Source organism: Bipolaris sorokiniana (assembly GCF_000338995.1).
Source record: "Bipolaris sorokiniana ND90Pr unplaced genomic scaffold COCSAscaffold_8, whole genome shotgun sequence".
Lineage (NCBI taxonomy): Eukaryota > Fungi > Ascomycota > Dothideomycetes > Pleosporales > Pleosporaceae > Bipolaris > Bipolaris sorokiniana.
In genome coordinates, this window is record NW_006911902.1 from 368,390 (window position 1) to 387,206 (window position 18,817).

General features: G+C 50.9%; 9 protein-coding genes across 9 annotated transcripts; 3 read left to right on the forward strand and 6 right to left on the reverse strand.

Annotated features, from left to right (window-relative positions):
• Positions 1–78: 78 nt before the first annotated feature.
• On the forward strand, positions 79–1,725 carry COCSADRAFT_328705 (uncharacterized protein). The gene has a single exon (XM_007702412.1). It carries the CDS (start codon positions 208–210, stop codon positions 1,570–1,572), a length of 1,365 nt encoding a protein of 454 aa, XP_007700602.1. The 5' UTR covers positions 79–207; the 3' UTR covers positions 1,573–1,725.
• On the reverse strand, positions 1,725–3,077 carry COCSADRAFT_328709 (uncharacterized protein). The gene is made up of 2 exons (XM_007702413.1): positions 2,306–3,077; positions 1,725–2,200 (listed from the first exon to the last, which is right to left on the reverse strand). Exons 1-2 carry the CDS (start codon positions 2,865–2,867, stop codon positions 1,878–1,880), a joined length of 885 nt encoding a protein of 294 aa, XP_007700603.1. The 5' UTR covers positions 2,868–3,077; the 3' UTR covers positions 1,725–1,877.
• Positions 3,078–3,160: 83 nt separating this feature from the next.
• On the reverse strand, positions 3,161–4,393 carry COCSADRAFT_37289 (uncharacterized protein). Its single transcript, XM_007702196.1, has one exon. It carries the CDS (start codon positions 4,359–4,361, stop codon positions 3,288–3,290), a length of 1,074 nt encoding a protein of 357 aa, XP_007700386.1. The 5' UTR covers positions 4,362–4,393; the 3' UTR covers positions 3,161–3,287.
• Positions 4,394–5,832: 1,439 nt separating this feature from the next.
• Positions 5,833–7,457, forward strand: COCSADRAFT_91900 (uncharacterized protein; the record flags this gene model as incomplete). Its single annotated transcript, XM_007702414.1, has 3 exons — positions 5,833–6,468; positions 6,521–6,658; positions 6,711–7,457. The coding sequence occupies 3 exons, from the start codon at positions 5,833–5,835 to the stop codon at positions 7,455–7,457; spliced, it is 1,521 nt and encodes a 506-aa protein (XP_007700604.1).
• Positions 7,458–7,931: 474 nt separating this feature from the next.
• Positions 7,932–9,241, reverse strand: COCSADRAFT_37292 (uncharacterized protein). The gene has a single exon (XM_007702197.1). It carries the CDS (start codon positions 9,096–9,098, stop codon positions 8,034–8,036), a length of 1,065 nt encoding a protein of 354 aa, XP_007700387.1. The 5' UTR covers positions 9,099–9,241; the 3' UTR covers positions 7,932–8,033.
• Positions 9,242–9,811: 570 nt separating this feature from the next.
• On the reverse strand, positions 9,812–12,192 carry COCSADRAFT_200071 (uncharacterized protein). Its single transcript, XM_007702415.1, has 3 exons — positions 11,717–12,192; positions 11,255–11,667; positions 9,812–11,208 (listed from the first exon to the last, which is right to left on the reverse strand). Exons 1-3 carry the CDS (start codon positions 12,044–12,046, stop codon positions 9,987–9,989), a joined length of 1,965 nt encoding a protein of 654 aa, XP_007700605.1. The 5' UTR covers positions 12,047–12,192; the 3' UTR covers positions 9,812–9,986.
• Positions 12,193–12,576: 384 nt separating this feature from the next.
• Positions 12,577–13,895, reverse strand: COCSADRAFT_90970 (uncharacterized protein; the record flags this gene model as incomplete). Its single annotated transcript, XM_007702416.1, has 2 exons — positions 12,577–13,615; positions 13,663–13,895. The coding sequence occupies 2 exons, from the start codon at positions 13,893–13,895 to the stop codon at positions 12,577–12,579; spliced, it is 1,272 nt and encodes a 423-aa protein (XP_007700606.1).
• A 452-nt stretch (positions 13,896–14,347) lies between these two features.
• On the forward strand, positions 14,348–16,324 carry COCSADRAFT_90927 (uncharacterized protein; the record flags this gene model as incomplete). The annotated part of the gene is made up of 3 exons (XM_007702417.1): positions 14,348–14,523; positions 14,570–16,105; positions 16,159–16,324. 3 exons carry the CDS (start codon positions 14,348–14,350, stop codon positions 16,322–16,324), a joined length of 1,878 nt encoding a protein of 625 aa, XP_007700607.1.
• A 235-nt stretch (positions 16,325–16,559) lies between these two features.
• COCSADRAFT_190760 (uncharacterized protein) lies at positions 16,560–18,734 on the reverse strand (the record flags this gene model as incomplete). The annotated part of the gene is made up of 3 exons (XM_007702418.1): positions 18,527–18,734; positions 18,248–18,476; positions 16,560–18,220 (listed from the first exon to the last, which is right to left on the reverse strand). The coding sequence occupies exons 1-3, from the start codon at positions 18,596–18,598 to the stop codon at positions 16,560–16,562; spliced, it is 1,962 nt and encodes a 653-aa protein (XP_007700608.1). The 5' UTR covers positions 18,599–18,734.
• Positions 18,735–18,817: the final 83 nt, after the last annotated feature.

The following is an 18,817-nucleotide window of genomic DNA, read 5'->3' on the forward strand; positions in this document are numbered from 1 at the left end:
CTGGCGTCGTCGGTCTGGAATTCCACTTTACGCGCGACGCGGTCGCGCTTTCGCGCTAAAAGTAGCCCGCTTTTCCTAGCAACCACCAACATTCCCATCCAAACACAACACACAACACCTTCACCTTCAGTATTGAAACTGCGCAGTATCAATTCTGCAGTCGCATTCCCAACAAGAACCCCACAGACTCACCGCAACTCACACAACATGGCTGAACCCGCCACTGAACCACTTGCGACCGTCGCTGAGACTGACGACATTCCCAAGACCAAAGAGAAGCTATCAGAGCTGTCGCAAGTCGCCTCTATTCACTATTCCACCAAGAATTTTCCCGCCGCTGCAGAGAACTATGCAAATGCTGTCGAGATTCAAGCCGAGCTCAATGGCGAGATGGCACCTGAGAACGCCGAACTACTCTTCTATTACGGGCGCGCACTATACAAAGTCGCAGTTGCTAAGAGCGACGTGCTAGGCAACAAAGTCGCACAAGAGGAGAAGAAGAAGAACAAGCAGCCAAAACCGAAGAAGGCTGCAAAGACAGAGACAGCTGAAGGCTCGAGTGCTGCAAAGAGCGAACCCAAGACAGAATCAGTAGCGAATAAGCCATATTTCCAGCTCCAGGGTGACGAAAACTGGACCGATTCCGAGGATGAAGACGACGAGGCACAGGACGGCGAGCAAGAAGAGGACGACGACGACTTTGGCAATGCATACGAGATCTTCGAGCTAGCTCGCGTCCTGTACGAAAAACAACTACAGGCACTCAAGGAAGGTGAATCTGAAGACAAGGGCAAAGGGAAAGCGCAGTTGAGTCCTCGTGAGCGCATCATTAAGGAGCGGATTGCCGACTGTCACGGCTTCCTTGTCGAAATCTCATTGGAAAACGAGCGCTTCCACGATGCTGTAGCAGACGCCCGCAAGTCGCTTGCACTGCAAGAAGAGCTGTATCCCTTTGAACACGAAAACGTCACAGAAGCACACTATTCGCTTTCACTGGCGCTCGAGTTTGCATCCGTATCCAAGGTCCGCGAAGACCAGACTGGACAATCAACAGATGCGCCCACAGAGACAGAGCAAGGAAAGGAAGACGAAGATGGCGTCAATTGGGAGTTACGGAAGGAAGCCGCTGAGCAGACTGACCTCGCCATCCAGAGTCTGGAGACGAGACTTAAAAAGGAAGAAGCTGCGCTCGACTCGGACGCACTGAAGCCAGAGCAAAAGAAGGAGAAGCAGGCAATCATCAACGACAAGAAGGGTATGTTGGAGGACCTCAAGACACGCCTTGTAGATCTCAAGTCGGACCCCACAAAGCAGCAATTCGACAGCATTGACTCGTCAGTCTTCCAGGGCTTGCTAGGTGGAATGATGGGTGCGGATGCAGCAACCCAAAAAGCAAAGCTTGCCGAAGCAGCCAAGAACGCAAACGACGTCTCAGGTATGGTGAAGAAAAAGGCGAAGCCAGCTACACCGGCGGCAACGTCCGGATCAAAAGATGCAGGTAGCAGTAAGAGGAAACTCGAGGTTGATGATAGTGGCGCGGACGAAAAGAGGGCAAAGACTGAGGAGCCATGATCAAGACCTACTTTCCACAGGATGGTTCGTTGTTATCTGCCGATAAGGCGTATTGGATTGTACGGAAATGTTTAGCGTCATGAAGAGAAACGTCAGCTCCTGGGTCACTATCTACTTGCAAACCCTGGACAACACGTCAATCCATGTAGAATAAGAATCAAATGCACGTCAATGAGCCCCGTTATCCACCAACTCGGCATTAATGCATATAGGTGTACATCACAGTCTTGCTTGGCATAAACTATCGACCGTTGAAACTCAAAACAAGCCACTAGTGAGGGACCGTTACTCAACTTCCAACCGACCTACAACTTACTACCCGAACTTGTATCCTTGCCCTTGAGTCCCGTCAGGACCGCACCACCATCAATCTCGATAGCATTGCCAGTCATATGCGCGCTTCCAGCACTACTCAAAAACAGCACTAAACCAGCGAAATCACTAGGCTTGCCCACCCTACCCGTTGGCTGTGTCGCCGTTAGGGAATCTGCATATTTCTCCAGTCCAAAGCTCGTCATCCGCGAGGGAAAAACACCAGGGCAAATAGCATTACACATAATATTCTTTGGCGCGAGCTTCGAAGCCTGCATCTTGGTAAGGTGGATGCACGCCGCCTTTGCTGGACCGTCTGGATCACACACCATTCGTCAGCAATTTTCCATAGTACGGGGGTACTGTATATCCACAATTTGTGCAAACCTGAATCGGAAAACACAAGAAAAAAAAAACTTACATGAGAAAGTGCCAGTGCCTGGTTTACTCAGCCCGCCAGTCTCGCCCGTTGTGACATCCATGGTGCCTATCCCTGCCATGCTTGAAATATTAATTACTCTGCCGGGCGTATCCGCGTTGGCGCCTTTGAGCAGCAATGGCTCGAGCCCCACCGTCATATAAAAGATACTCTTGACATTAAGCGCGTACAGCTTGTCCCATGCGTGCTCGGGGTAATTGTAATAGTCGTCGCCCCAGCTGACGCCCGAGTTGTTGACGAGCACCGTCAGGCGGTCTGTCCGCTTCTTCATTTCCTCGCATAGGGCCAGGCATCCGGCCTTGTCTTTGAGGTCGGCGACTATGTATTCGCATTTGCCTGGACCGAGGGCATTGAGGCGCGCAGTCGTGGACGCGAGCTCCTGTTCTTTGCGAGAGGCGATGAAGACGCGGGCGCCATTTTGCACAAAGGCCTGCGCGGCCATTTCGCCGAGGCCTGTGGCTCCGCCTGTCACGAGTACGACATGCGAGCGGAAGTCGAAGAGGGTGCTGACTCGAAGGTCGTCTTTAGAGGCGGCGTGGGCCATGTTCTATTGGGCACGAGTTGCGATGCAGTTTGGGGTGTGCAAGATGGGCTGGTCAGTCTTCGCGTGGAGGTGAAAGATAAACCCAGCAGCGAGCCTGCAGGTATGTTGTCACTGTCCAAGAGCCTAGATTGAGATAGGAAGGCGACGGGACTGAGTTCGCCATAATTCTCGGTACTATTGGCATAGCAATTGTAGATTGCTGGGGTTGAGCCGAGGTTCTCGTATAGGTTCTGCTGTGGGGTTTAAGCGCCGAATCCTTCGAGCTTGGCCGCAACTTCATGTCTCGGCCTTGAATACGTAAGCGAGTCTGTGAAGATTGGTCCAGATGTTGAAAGAGTTGTCATCATGCACAACTCGAGTATGAACACTAGATGAAGTATGCAAATAGGACAAGGTCGTCTCGAGGTACCTCTGGAGTTACTATCTGTCTGGCTCTAGTGGACCATATGCACCAATGGCATGGACTTTTCCCTTTTGGAGGATTTCAAATCCAATGCCAGTAGAAGGTGATTCTTTTATGCACACTTCAAAGATACCGGGGACTACCATTGGTTTTTTGAAGTCTACTCGCATCTGCAGGGGGATATTGTTTGGCAATGCCCTGTTTCCAGCGTCAGGCAAGCTCTGTAATGCTTTTGCGGCTGCATGATTTCCGTGTGCAAGCTTTCCGGGTAAACCAAACAGCTTTGCAGCGAGTCCAGACAGATGTATAAAATTGTAGTCCTTGCATAACATTGCCCATTTCAACGGATCGTCTTTGGATAATGATATTTGCGTCCTAGTGCGTGTAGATCCTGATGTTGACGCATCATGTTTGATTTCATCCGAGCCTTTCGAAATGAGGCTGCCTGACGTCTTTTTGAATTCCAGCATGGTGAAAACTTGGCGAAAAATAGTCTGATACATCCCATTGTTCCTATCGCTGGGTGCACTAATCGTTATTTCGAGAGCCCACTCGATTCCACGCTTTACTCTTGTTGGTTCTGCGTGCATTACTGCATCAAGGTACATCGAATCCATATTTGTAAGCTTCTCTAGGTCGCATAATTCCGGACAAATCAGCTCGAATGTGTTGCGGACGTTAACTGCACCCAGGGGATTGATAGGACACCACGGGCTGGCGAGTAGTAAAAGCATGCCCGGCTCAGTCATGGCCGAAAGAAACAAGACTAGCTGGCCATGTTTCAAGTGTGAAAGTTTACCTTCTCTGTGTCCGACTGCCGAATGAAAACGAATAATGTCTTCGGCACTTATGACGAGAGGCGAGCGGAGATGCAATCCCACAGGCGTTGGGCCTAGCATTCTGGTAATTGAATAAAACATGGATTTAAGCATCATTGCAAGGATTGCTATCACCACTTCTCGGATCCGCAGCGAGTTTGGAGAAAATGCCAAGATGCTTCTTTTGGACAGTAGAGGCAGCAGACGGTAGCCGAGTAAGCCAAGTATTCCAAAGGCCGTGACGAGGGCGGATAAGAATAGCACAACGGCCATGATTGGATGCGGTGACGAATCGGGTAGCCTGGGATGTAAGTAGACCCTTCTGCCGTCCTTGGAGTTTTTTTTAAGAGAATACAACGAAGCGAACGCGTGACGTCACCCTTAGCGTCGAGATCTGGCGGGAGGCTTCTCCGTGGGACGACGGGAGGCGGCTAAATTGTGGAGCGGATATGCCGATTGAGATGTGATAGACTCGGCATCACGATCACCCCACTAATGATCGCTTTCGCGTTCGCCTCTCATAGTCCTATCTCCGCCAAGAACACAACATCCGCCAAGAGGTATCATCTTTTCCTCCGGCTTATGTTCAATCTCACACCAGAAACACGCCATAAGACTGCTGATCCGGGGAATTCGACAACTTAAATCTACCCCAATAGGCCGGGGTGTTTCGAATTGAACAGCGGGTAATCACCACACCAGCTACTGCTGGTCCGCCCTAGCTGGCAGATTGATCCACCCAAACGGCCCGTTAGGGACATTTGGTGTTGGATAGACGTCTATCTACTAGTACACATGACCCACAATGGCCTTCTGTACTTACAAGGGAGCAAGAGGAGATTTTCAACTAAGTAAATTCAGCCGAGTCCGAACGAGCTATACGGGGGCCATGCTGTAGGGCTTCAGGGGTGAAGCTGAACATTACCTTGATGGGTATTTGACATTGCCATTGTGGCTTGAATCGTCAAATCAAAACCTGTTTCGAACCTTGAGACTTGCAAATCCATGTTTGCAAAGCGTCCAGTACGAGTTGAGACGAGAAGGATGGTTGGACTCTGGTGGGTCGACGCGCTGGTTACTTGTCGATTCTCTTCTCATTCACAGAAAGAATTCATTGCTTCACAACAAGGTTCATATATATACGTACACAGCCTATACGATACGCAATATGCATCTTATTCCCGTTTTGCGGTTGCCGACATCATTTCCGTAAGGTAAGCACTTACGGGTCCTCTCCTGCAGCCCTAACGCCGATCCATGTATGATGCTGCACTCACCAAAAATACACGCCATGCCATAGGCTCGTCTTGGAAATTCTAGGAAAAACTCCAGACATTTGATCCGTCACACCCATGCAAGGGCAAATCCGTTGCTACACGGGAAAGTTAGTCGCATCCTCGAGGCTGTGCAGCCATTAGGCCGAGGAGACTCTTGGAATGCGGTTAGTGTCCCCAACCCCTCATGGGTTAGAAGCACGCCCCTTAGGTTTGTGCATGCGGAACAGCTTGGAAGCGGCCGTTGACCCCGTGATCAGCGGATGGAAGACACGGCTAGCCACGAAACGCGTCCTGGCTTATAGTAGTCTCTTCCGTTGACTTCCTGAGCTCAGTTGTCCCGACCTTATGTGGTATATTCTCCCCTAATTCAACTATTCCGGAACCCACATCTGGATCCGTCCTTCTCGGCCATTCCCACGTCTTGCCCTGAGACACGCGTGGGAGCAGTCCAGCTCCAACCGTGAGCAATGCCCAAAAGATCGACTGGCTGTTTCGAATGCAGAAAAAGAAAAGTCCGCTGCGATGAATCTAAGCCCGAATGCAACACTTGCTTGAAGCGCGGGACAAAATGCCCAGGCTACCGGCCGACGCAGGCCTTCATCCTTCATGAATTCGACACCAAGAGAGACAAGCCCGCACTGATCAAGGAGGATGAGGACCGCTACAAGTTCGCCATTCAGAGTGACTCTCGCTCAAAACAGCAGGGAAAATCGCAGAGCAACCGTGGAATCCGGATAGAAAGTGTGCAGTATGAGCCTGATATTCCCAAGCAAGTAAGTCTAGTTGCTTCGGAACGCATCCAGCATGTCAGCACCTTCGTCGCACTGTATCTTCCAAAAACTGAAGGCCAGGCATTACCAGGCCCATCTGCACTGATGCTTGGTCTGCCCAACCTGCCCGCCAACAGCCCTGTTCTCGAGGCTGCCATTGATGCGCTAGCTGCAGCTCAGCTGGCAGTAGACAAGATGAATTCCCCTCTTATTCATCGCTCCAGGTCACTCTACAGCACCGCACTGAGTCAGATGCTGCACGCTATTCAGGACCAAGAGACGGCTCTCAAAGATGAGACGCTTCTGTCTACATATCTGCTCTCGTTATATGAGGTAACAATTCAACATTATTCTATACAAAGTACATTGTTGACATTTCCTGCAGGTGTTTGTCGGCGTAACACGGGGCCATGGCTTCTTCTACCACACACAAGGTCTATTGCATCTCGTGAAGCAGCGAGGACCATCTTCCTTCGTAAGCAGATTAAGCATGCAAATCTACCATGGAATCCGATACAACTCTGTATGATAAACCCGACGTCACACGCCTCGCTACACTTGCTAAGTCCTCACAGCTAAGCATCGGCATCCTAATGCGGAAAGCCTCCATGCTTGATACCCCCGAATGGATGTCCGTAACCGCCAAAGCCGCCAAAGTCGATCCCTACGTGGCCCTTCTCGACATCTGTATCATGATCCCGCGGCTTCTCGAACGCACCGACAAACTCTCGCGACCAGACTGCACCCAAGAAGAAATCGACAGCCTAATCGATGACTCGCAAAAGGTTGCCAGCGATGCCTTCGCCTGGATCGCCGACTTTGAGCGACATGGGCCCCGCTACAACAAGGTCGACCTCGAATCAATGGAAGGCTTCATGGATATCTGTGACGACCGCGTCTTCGACCCGGTCTTCGACTTTCACTACTTCGGCGCGGGAATCTGCTACTTAATCTACTGGTCCAGTATGCTCATCTTACAAGGCAATACGTTCAAGCTCCTCCGCCAGTACCGCAAACTAGAACCCAAGCAGCTCCTCATGTGGAGTCGCCAACTCCAGTCTTTTGCCGACTCTATATGCAGAGGCGTGCCGTATAACTACCGCGTCAACACGGGCTATGCATCGAAGTTCGGGTCCCTGACTCCGCTTATGGTTGCGAGAAAGTATTACGAGATGGTAGGCGAAGAGGCGGCTGTGGCATGGTGCACGAAGGTGTATAAACGAGGAAAGGTGCCCGAGTTGTATCAAGCAGATGAGAATCTGGATAAGTATCCGCTGGAGGATGTTAAGAAGACTATTAAAGACGATCCGAGATATATTTGAAAGGAAGGGATCGTGGGAGTAACGACGACAGACGTATTCGGTGCAAAGGATCATTTAATCCTTGCTTTCCTGAGTGGAATGTCAGCACACGCCTCGATCTGTACAGCGCTTATCACTCTATCGGCATCTAAACGGTTCGCTGTATGATACACATCACCAGATTCCCGAGAGAATATCGAGAACCTATCGACATCCAAGAGACAGAGCCAAGACATTTTCCAGCAGGAAGCACCAGTGCCCAGTTCTCTCTCTCTTATGCTCGAGAAGCACGAGCAACTCGAAAGCGCACACGCGCCGACTCTTCCTGCGTACGGCAGCGATACCGATGACGACGCAAGTCCCGCTTGGACTCCACAACATGAACCTGGCTAGGGCAGTACAAGACTGAACGATACAAAGGAGGGCAGAAATCTGGGTTTTAGAAGGCCTTCTGGCGTATTTGAGAAGAAACAACGTACACATATATCCTTCAACATCCTCTTGACCAACAAATACAACATTCGCTGAACATAATCTTTTAGATTGCTAGAAATCTTTACATATATCCTTCTAAACAAAACCACCCCACCCCCTTTCTTAACCCTTCAACTCGGTTACCAACTTGCCCGTATTCCCTCCACTAAATAGCATCATCCACGTCTTGGGCACATCCTCAAACTTCGTCGGCACCACCGTCTCCGTCTCCGGTCCCAGCTGAATCTTCCCCTCCTTCGCCGACTTGACAAGTTCCCCAATCATAGCCCCCGTCTTCCCTTGCTCCATCGCATCTAGCACAATAAACCCCTTAACCTCAATCCGATTACTGACAATCTCCGCCCAGTTCTTGACTCCGCCATCGCCCACAGAATTATACGTGGATACAGCACCACATGCCGCCACGCGCCCATGCTTCTTCATACGCGTTAGCATAAGCGACAAGATCTCGCCGCCGACATTATCAAAGTAGACATCGACGTATCCTTCGGTTGCGGCGCGGAGATCCTGTTTGAACGAGGGCGACCGGTAGTCTACACAGACGTCTGCGCCTAGATTCTCGACCCACTTGCACTTCTGCGCCCCGCCTGCGATGCCGATGACGCGCTTGCAGCCGACAATGTGCTTTGCGATCTGGACGACCAGGGAGCCCGTGGCACCCGCCGCACCGGATACGACGACGGTGTCGGCGGCAGTGGCGCGCGCAATGTCGACGAGGCCGTAGTACGCTGTTAGCCCTGTGAGGCCGAGGGCTCCCATAAAGTGGGTGGGCCGGATTGCGCCGCTGGGGTCTGTCTGGATGGGGCGCACAGATTTGGCGGGGACGACGAGGTATTCGGACCAGCTGAGGCCGAAGTCCATGACGAGTTGGCCTGGTTTCAGGGAGGGGCTGTTGGAAGTGACGACCTCGCAGATGGCGCCTGAGCGCATTACTTCGCCCTTTTGCACGGGGGGGATGTAGAGACGCTCCGGCTCGATGTTGGCATTGATCCAGGCTCGTTGGGCGGGGTCGTTGGAGAAGTAGAGGGTTTTGAGGAGGACTTCATCGGGTCCTGGGGCGGGGAGTGTGGCGATTTGCAGTTTGAAGGTTGCATTTTCTCCTTTGAGGACGGGTTCACCCTCGGGTAGGTTGGCGAGAACCCATTGACGAGTCTCTTGGCCTGACATGTTGAGAAGTCGTATTCTACTGTTTTTTTCTTTCTGTATCGTTGTTATGTAGTAGCAGGAGATTGGCAGTGGGGACTGACGGTATGTCGAGAGGTATGTAGGTAGATGAGTTTAGCAAATCCAGTGCGTGGCCATGACCCACCTTAAATAACAATCGACTACAACATGTCAAGTGTTAACAGGGCTTCCACGGTCATCTGAGACTTTCTACATCTTTACACGTAGCAACGTATACGGTCTACTAACTCTGTCCAGTAACCACCGAGGTGTATCGGCTTGCGGTAAATCTCGGCTTGTTCCAAGATATCCATTTTTCTTTCCCACTTTGCTAGTTTGCACTTAGTGCTATTAAGTAAGTAGGCTAACCATTGATTCAATTTTCGTCGAGACCTTTGTGCGGAGATATCCGACTGCCGCGTTACATTGATAGGCTGCTCCATGCCAGCTCAGTTGCGGGACTGTAGTTGATGGTGGCTCTTGGTCGACCGAAATACCGAGACAAAAACAGCTCCCATTAAAACAAAAGTGTTAGTTGTAATCAGCCGCTGTTACTATAGCGTAGTTAGAAAAATATTTTATATATCATAATACTGGACTTTATGTGTAGATTGATATACTATAGAGAAGTTTATATTACTCTATAATACTAGTGTACAGTTACACCGTCTTAACATGGCACTGTTTGGGTGGGTGTAGTTTTCATCCGAATATTTCGGTCAACCAAGAGGGGTGGAATGTGCGAATGAACTGGCTTGGAACTTAAGCAGGGTAATGCTGCACGATTAGTGATTGCTGTATCATTCATACAACAGTATGTTGAATAAGGCTCGATTGCTGGCTACATGCTTTTATAGAGTCCCTGGTGGCATAGATAGATATCCTCGTCGCTCACCATTTGCCGCCCTTGCCCTTCTTCTTATTCTTGCCTTTGTCAGCACCGCCCTTCTTCTCCTGAGCGGCTGGAGTGCCCTTGTCTTCTGCCACTACACCTCCCTGAGTGAGGCCATCCATCTTCTTCTTTCCTTTTCGTCCCTTGGGACGGTAGTAGCTCCTGTCACGCATCGGCAACCACCTCTCGGGGTCTACCTTCTTGCCCTCTACATAGTCCTTTGGCATCCTTGCCTTTCGTAACCTCTTGGATTTCGACGGTGCCACATTGGTTGGTGCAAGGCTACGTTTCCGTGATTCTGCTGCGAGATTTACCGAGGTGACGTTGCCAAGGGGGACGCCAGCCTTTTCGAGTTCAACAGCGTCGATGTCAGATACTAAGCGGTTCGCCTCTGGCAGATACGCGAGGAGATCTGCGGGTATTGAGGCAGGATCTGTGATGCTGTACGCAGCGACAAGGCCAGCAATGGCCGCTCGGTCTTCGTTGTCTTGGTCATACAAGCCCTTGAAAATCTCCCCTGCAGACTTGACGTTCTCTGAATTGTGCGTGTCAAGGAGTGCTGTGCCAGCAGCAATCATGAGAGACTTGGAAGGCGCCTCTGTCTTTGATTTGTGAGGTTTCCGCCAATATTCTGCTGCCTTTGCCAGCTCGTTCTTTGACGCTCCCGGGCGCCCTTGCTGTGCGTACAACGAAATGAGTGCGGCGATCAGACCTGGCGCAAAGCGTACATCGAGATCAGATGCAGAACTGCTTTGCTCAAGACGCTTGAAAAAGGATTCAAGAAGGGATGTAGCAGCAGCGTAGTTATTTGTGATTACGTAAAGTTGTGTTATCGTGAGTATGAGGCCGACATCATTTGGCCTTTTTTCGAGTAGCGGCAATATTGCCTTCAATGCAGCTTTCTCGGTGCTCGTGTTCCTGGCGTGGGCTGCCGCATTGAGCACAGCCGCCATGTTGACAACTGGAGAAAGCGACGGGGCGGGGGTTCCAGAGATGACTTTTTGAGTAGATTCAACGACACCGGTCACCTTTTGTGACAAGAGTGAGATGACATATTCGTCCTCTCGGAGAATGTTCGACTGATAGGAGAAGAGCTGGTCGGTAACAGGAGGTTGAGGCGATGAATGGAATATACGATGTGAGAGGTAAGGGTTTGAGTGTTCTTTTGAAGCAGCAATGCTGTTCACTTGAGCGATGTAGCGGGTCGAAAGTTCCTTGATGCTGGTGCTGTTAGAAATTATGCAATACTGTTACGGGGGCATCATACTCAGCGAAAGGAATCTTCGTAGCCAGTTCTTCTGCTTCATCTGTCTTGCCAAGTTGTATCAAGACATAAACTTGCTGTACTGTAATTGGCAGCAGCTCAGCCTGCTTCTCTTCCTCGCTCATGTCCGAAAGCGCATTGCACAAGTCCTTTGCACGCTTCAAGCACACTTGCGCCTGTCCAAACTCATTGCGCGAAATACTGCCGCATGCCGCATTGAATGCTGTCTCGAAAACCTCTAGATCCTCTCGTGTGGGCTGCTTCTTCTGTGCCAGCTCGCCCTGTCCAGTCCATTCCAATTGGGCATCTACGGCTCCCGAGTTAATTCGAATGTCGTATTCCTCACTTTCGACGTTCTGGTCTGCAAGCTCCTTGTAGATCCTCGTGGCTTGAGCGAAGTTCTCAGAACGGTACGCCTGGATGCCATTAGCCACGTATACGCATTCCCGCATATCCCACACCTACCGCTTGAGCAAGCATGTGCTTCATTCCACGACCTGCTCCTGACCCTGCAGTCTGTGCCACTTCTACCGCCTTGGCCGCATTGCCTGTCTTGTAGAGCGCATATGCATATTCGAATTGCGCCTTCTTCTGGACTTCCGGTGCGGCCTCGAACACTTGTAAGGCGTCTTCGTATCGGTCGAGGTGCAAGAGTGCTACGGCCTTGGTATGTTGCGCATCTTGATCGCCTTTGGACTTTTTGAGAGCCGCGTTGGTGGCTTTGAGTACTTCATCATGGTCTTCGATGCTGGTTTGCGCAAGCAGTGTCGCGAGATCTCTTGTCGAGGCGGCCATGTTTGATTCGCAATTTACTCGACCATCCGTCGGGAAAAACCGCCGAGATGTTGGACAGGGTGAATGGCGCTGGCGGGGCGAGTGCGGAGGATGTGATGAAGGCACGCGGGGGTCTGAAGGTGGGATGGGGCAAGCAGAAGCTCGCCTAGGGTTCTGGTCGCAAGGGACTGTAGGGCTGATGGCTGACTGACGCCGTCATATTTGCACCTCGTCACTTTGCTCAACAAAGCACATAAAGCAAACAGAAAGTCTTAATACACTATGCAATTATCGTAAATTTTCGAAGAAATCCATTGAAATGGAGCCCTTCAAAGAAGCACAGTATTGGTTTTTATACAGATAATCTAGACTACATCAACTCATGCTACGCCTTGCAAATGCCTCGTCCAGCACAGCATTGTATTTCTCCAAGCAAAACCCATCTCGTACATGAAATAATGAATAGACTATAGCCCAAGGCACCCGCCAATGTATCCGCCCAAGAAGTGAAAACACATGTCATCCCCCAAACGCCCACGCTATGCAGAACATCAATTCACATCCTCAAACTCGTCTTCTTCGCTTTCATCTCCCCCGTTCGATGCTGCTGGAGTAATCACAGCGGGCGTTGCGGCAGCCGAGGGCGTCGGAGCAGCTGATGATTCCAGCTTCACGCGCTTCGCATCCGGAAGAGCACTTGGCGTACCGACATCAACATCTTCGAATTCATCCTCGTCCTCGTCTTCATCATCCTCGTCTTCTTCCTCCTGCTCCTTCCTGCGTCGCTCAGCCTCAATCTGAGCAAAGACGGCATCCAGATTTTGATTGCTAGCAATGGCATCACCTCCTTCAATCTTGATGGTGGGCGTGTCCACCCCGTTATCTTCTTGCTTGACAGCTGTAGTATTTCCGGCAGCATCTTTGATAACAGTCGACTGAGTATGCCATGAGGGCAATTGGTTTTGCATGGAGATCTTTTCTTGTCGGGCCTTCTCTGCCATTCGCTGCTTCTCGTTCTGCTCGGCACTCGATCCAATTTGAACATTGATCTTCTCTGGTCCCGTGTCAATGCCCTTCACTGCCGTCGGTCGCAATACAGTCGTCTCTATAACTTCGACCTGAGTGCCTGGGTCGACGTTCCTGTCGCGAGGCAGCTCGATCCTCTCGCTGATTATGTCTGCCGGCTCCATTGCTGGAAGACTGCCCATGCTCTCGATTTCCTTCATGGTCTCAATAAGTGGACCGAACAACTTGTTGAATTTTGCTGGGGTGTCGTCAATATCGTCTGCTTGAGCGTCTGGATCGATCTCGTCTAGTCGGAACCCGCATCTCGCGCAGAGAAAACCACTGTCGTCCGGTCCGGGGTTGTCATCGGGGTGATCGAGTGCCTGCATGGTTGTGTATGTCGATTTGCATCGCAAGCATTTGAACTCAGGCTTCTCGGTCGTGGGCTTCGCATCCCTCTTGATTCCCTCGTCGATCTTGTAGATCTTGTACTTGATCGAATCGACGGCATGGCGCCAGTCGATGTAGAAGAACTCTCTGCTCGATGCTTTGTTCGCGCCTTGGCGCATGACATGTTGAGTATACCTGAGCCTGTCAGCATGGATCATCATCAGTAGCATCGAAATACCTACGAAGAACACAAACCCGCCTCCCTGAGCTTACCCGCGACCTTGCTCACGTGCTTCGAGTTTTTGCCTGCGTCCAGAATAATGGTCATGTCAGCCACAGGCAGCGCGCCGTGGTAACATAGGGCATCCATGATCACAATGTGTTCTGTCTCGTAGAACATGCGGACTACGGTCCGTAGCAACTGCTTCACGACTTGTACGGGATCCTTTGCGCGCTTTTCTACAGGGTCCTTCATAGCGGCACCCATGGCGGCGACTGTGGAGAGGCTCTTGAGAGGGCTCTCAGGAGGATAGGAGAAAAGCGGTAGGCTTAGAAGGCTTTGTTCGAATGCGCCGGATCAACGCGCCGACGATGCGGTTCAGAGGGTATAGCCTTTTACGTGTCGGGGCAGCCGGCTCCCTCTCTACTCTTTGTAACGACCGTCCGCACGCGAGTTGACGTGACAGCGCGAGGGTGGATGAGAAGACGAGCTGAAGCTGTAATGTCTTAGGCAGAAAGCTAGAGTAAGCGGTGGTGCGGGCGGTGAGTCGTACCTGCCGCGCCAAGCCTGAAGCTTCAAGAAAATGGTAAACTGCGACCCCACAATTGTTCATTCACTTGCAGCAGCAGACTCCTTCACCAAATACCTTACTCCATGACCAGCTGCCTCCTATCTTGGGGCAAGCTTTCCAGGAGTATTCTGCGACCATGTCTGACAACGAAGGCCCCCGCCGCGACCACGGCTCGTCGAATGGCGACCGAGGTGACAAGAAGCGCAAATGGGCAGATCGCGATCGCAGAAATGCTGCGCGGGGAGGTGGTGGACGCCAACAGCACGGAAGCCGTCCGAATAAGAAGAGAAATATGGGGCGTAAGGAGCATAAGTGAGCGATTTTCTTCAACATCAGTCGGCCTGTCTAACTAAGCAAGTTCTTCCCAATTAGATCGACGGGATCGCAATGCCGAACAGCAAGCCAAATATAAAGAGCAGGACGAGAAAGGTGAAAATGAGCGACCAGCTCTACCCGCAGCTTTTCCTGCTGAAGAGCTCGAAGCCGAGGAGCGCAGGCCGAAGCGCAAAGTCGCAGTCATGATTGGTTATTCAGGCACTGGCTATAAGGGCATGCAGATCGACAACAAGCAGAAGACGATTGAAGGCGATCTGTTCAACGCTTTCGTTGCGGCCGGCGCAATCTCCAAGGCGAACGCATCTGACCCCAAAAAGTCGTCCCTTGTGCGTTGCGCTCGTACCGACAAGGGTGTACACGCTGCCGGCAACGTTGTGTCTTTGAAATTGATCATCGAGGATGACGATATTCTCGAAAAGATCAACAGTCATTTGCCCGACCAGATCAGGGTCTGGGGTATCCAGCGAACGATCGGCTCCTTCAGCTGCTACCAGGCATGCGACTCGAGATGGTACGAATACCTTATTCCGACGCACTCGTTCCTCCCACCACACCCTTCCAGTTACCTGGGCAAGAAGCTGGAAGAGTATGCAGAGATAGAGAACGATCTAGAGGGGTACCGTAAGAGGCAAGCCGAGGTCGCAGACTTTTGGCCCGAAGTCGAGGAGAAGCACATCAAACCTATCTTAGAGTCTCTGGATGACTCAATACAGCCGCTCGTTCTAGAAGCACTTTACAACGTTGACGCTGTCGATGCGCAACCCGGTCAAGACCCCGTAATCGACGCTTCAATCGACGATGAGCCCGATAAAGGGAAACCTGCGACCACCGAAGCTGCTAAGGAGACTGCAATGCCAGATGCAGACGAGACCAACACGAGTGAACAACCTGTAGATGAGGTTAAGCAGGCCATCGACGCGATAAAGCAGAACGAACCCAACGTCACTCTCAATAACTCCACCGACGGCACGCGCCCTCTGCCCGAAGGCGTCGTGAATCAGCCTGTCCTTGAAGAAGCCATCAAGACGCTCAAAAAGGCCTACATTGACATCAAGAAGGCCTACCGCATCTCTCCCGAGCGACAAGCGCGCGTCCAAGCCGCACTCGACAAGTATCTCGGAACCCACAAATACCACAACTACACCGTCCACAAGAAGTTCAACGACAAATCCGCCCAGCGCTACATCAAAAGCTTCAAAGTCGCACCCAAACCCATCATCATCAACGACACCGAATGGCTAAGCCTCAAAGTCCACGGTCAAAGCTTTATGATGCATCAGATCCGCAAAATGGTCGGCATGGCTGCCCTAACAGTTCGCTGCGGTACTGATCCCGCCATCATGGACAAGAGCTTCGGCAACGAGGTCGTGCGTATTCCTAAAGCACCGGGCTTGGGCTTACTTCTTGAGCGCCCTGTTTTCGACTCCTACAACGCCAAACTTGCCAAACAGCATGCTCGCGATCCCATCGATTTCAATAAGTACAATGATAAGATTGAGGAATTTAAGGAGAGGGAGATTTATCAGAGGATTTTCCGGGAGGAGGCGCAAGGGAATCAGTATGTTCATCTTTTTCTTTCCCGAAATAGACTTAGGGTGCTAACGAGACTAGGTTCAATACCTTTTTTACCCACTTGGATAATTACAAAGATCCGCAGTTCCTGTACCTGACGTCTGGAGGTATCGAGGCGACCAAGAGGAAGCGTGAAGATAAGTCTGTGCAGCGCAACTTTGAAGAGGATTCTGAGGATGAGAATGCTAGTGGTGGAGAGGGTTGAGCAAGTATCCAACGGAAATGATTGGCTTATGATATCATCTAGAAATATGAGTGTTGAATAAAGAACAGATGGGCAAGGCTCCAATGATAGGAGCGTCGGATTGCTGAAATTACATATCCTACGGTTTCCTAGAGAGCAAGATTACGTTATGATTCCGGATGCTCATGAATCAATAGAGTATCCCCATCCACACACCTCAACGCCTCGCATATTCATGATACAGACTATTTCAACCTCAAAGTCCCTTCCCGTCAAGATACTCCTGCACCCGTTCTAACAAATCTGCTTTCTTCCCCGCGATACTCTGGCCCCTAGCACCCAGCCACTGCTTCAACACAGCAACAGTCTGTTTACTAATTTGGCCGCTGTTATTTATATCCGCCATCTGCTGATCTGTCATGCCACCATCTTCGTCACCACCATCTGCACCCTTAGACTCCTTCTTGACCCGCTTAGCCACCGGGTTCTTTTCTTCGACGTCAGCATCGGCTCTACCGGGACGTTTCTTAGCAGTAGGCTTGGTACGATGTGCAAGCGCAGATTTTTGTTGCTGAGCGTACACTTCTTGAAACTCCTTGCCATAGTCTTCAATGTACTCGCCGCAACGCTTGTCGATTTGCTTGAAGCGCGGGATCGTCTTGTCATCTGGGTGTTCCGGTAATTCCTCTTCTAATGCGAGTGCTTGTAGAATCCGGTAGAACCATTGTAAATCGGGGTTAGGATATCGGGAAGGATCGTATATGCCTTTTGGTAGTTGGAGTTGCTCGATGATGAGGCGCATCTTGTCTGTTAGGGCGTCGGTAGTCTTGAGGGGTTCCTCGGGAGGTGTAGGGAACTGGCGAATGTCGTCGGCGAAGGGAAGGGGTACGAGCCAGAGCCCAGGTGGCATGACTTGCTCGCCTTCTTCGTTGGTTTTCTCTTCGCTTGGAATGAGTGCTGCTAGGGTAGGCGCAGCGTTACGTCGTGGAATAAACCATACTAAACCCATCTTCTTGGACTTCAGTAGCTTCCGCTGTAATGCAGAGAAGACACGCGTTGAGCCGATATAGTCTGCCTCTGATGGGTAAATGAACGTTGACTTGTTCGTGTTCGCCCAGATGGGTACGCTGGAAAGAGGTTTGAAGCCAATTATACGTATGACAGGTTCACCGAAACATTGCCGTATCTTCGTGATTTCTTCGGGTGTGAACGTTATAGCGTCACCACCGAACTTGTACGCTTTCCGTAGCTCAGCCTTCTCAACGGTCCGCGCAGTATCGTCGGCCATGTGTGTAGTTGAAGACGTGACTATCTGCGGTTTCTCTCCACCGACCCATACATAGCATGACTTGACATGCTCCTGGCGTTTGATCAGGATGTATCCCTTCACACCAATCTTCAAGTCAGGACCTAACTCCAGAGGCAATGAGAATAGAGCACGCCGAGGTGTGGCTTTCGAGTTGATTGAAGAGATGAGTTGCTTCAGAAGAGAAATGCCTTCACCGCTCTTCGCAACTTTCGTGGTAGAAGGTATAGCGACTGGTGCATCTGGGTCGGAGGGTGATGTCGGATAAACAAGATCATCATAAAAGCGTGATCTATCGAAGCTGTGATCTGGTTGTGAAATGGGGAATAGATCAACGGTGCAGCCCAAGTCGTATAGATCGCGGGCTCGTGTGACTGCAGCATCCTTATCTGCTTTAGCCTTGACCGGATAGTCGTTGTCGGTGACTAGGAACAGACGTCTTGACGAGAAGTTTGGTGCTTTGGTGGTGAAGATTTGATTTGCGCAAAAGAGCACTGTTGCTATACTGGCTCCATCCTTTGCTGGTTTGAGAATCTTTTCGGCTTCTTCCTCGTCCTCGACCATGTCTCTCAGTCTTTTAACGTCTTGCGCTGATGGAACATCTAGGTCGGCTAAGAGATAGCAGTGTTGGAACGTACTGTCGCCGTCCTTTAAGTCCGTTTCCTTTGTACCAAACAGCAGTATGCCCATCATATCGTTTGGATTTGAGATGATGCGCTGCTGCATTAATTGGTAGGCACATTTTAGAGCGGCAGAGGCTGGTGAGTCGCGTTCCGCTTTCTTGTCTTCTGACTTGGGCGGCTTCTCAAGCATACTGGGACTGACATGGATGGCGAAGAGAACAGCATCTTTGATAGTCTTGTAACTCTACGTTATATCAGTACACTCCAGAAATACCCAAAATCAATTGACCGCACAGTATCATCAATCTCCTCTTCGTCTTCGTCTTCTTCCTCTTCACCTGCTCGGCTGTCTTGGGGGTCCGCCATGTTGGAGAGCTGTGGTCAAATAGAGGTGGAAATGCCCTGTTATTGTAGCCAAGAACTCCCGCGATTTGCTTAATTCACAACTACTTCTGCAAAGCGGCGGATTGAAGGTATAAAAACAAACTTTTACAATTGTCGCATTCAAGTTGGGGCGGCGGGACGACCCCAGGCAACCGTAGGCACGCGCCTTAGCTCCGACGCGACGACACGTGACATACAGCC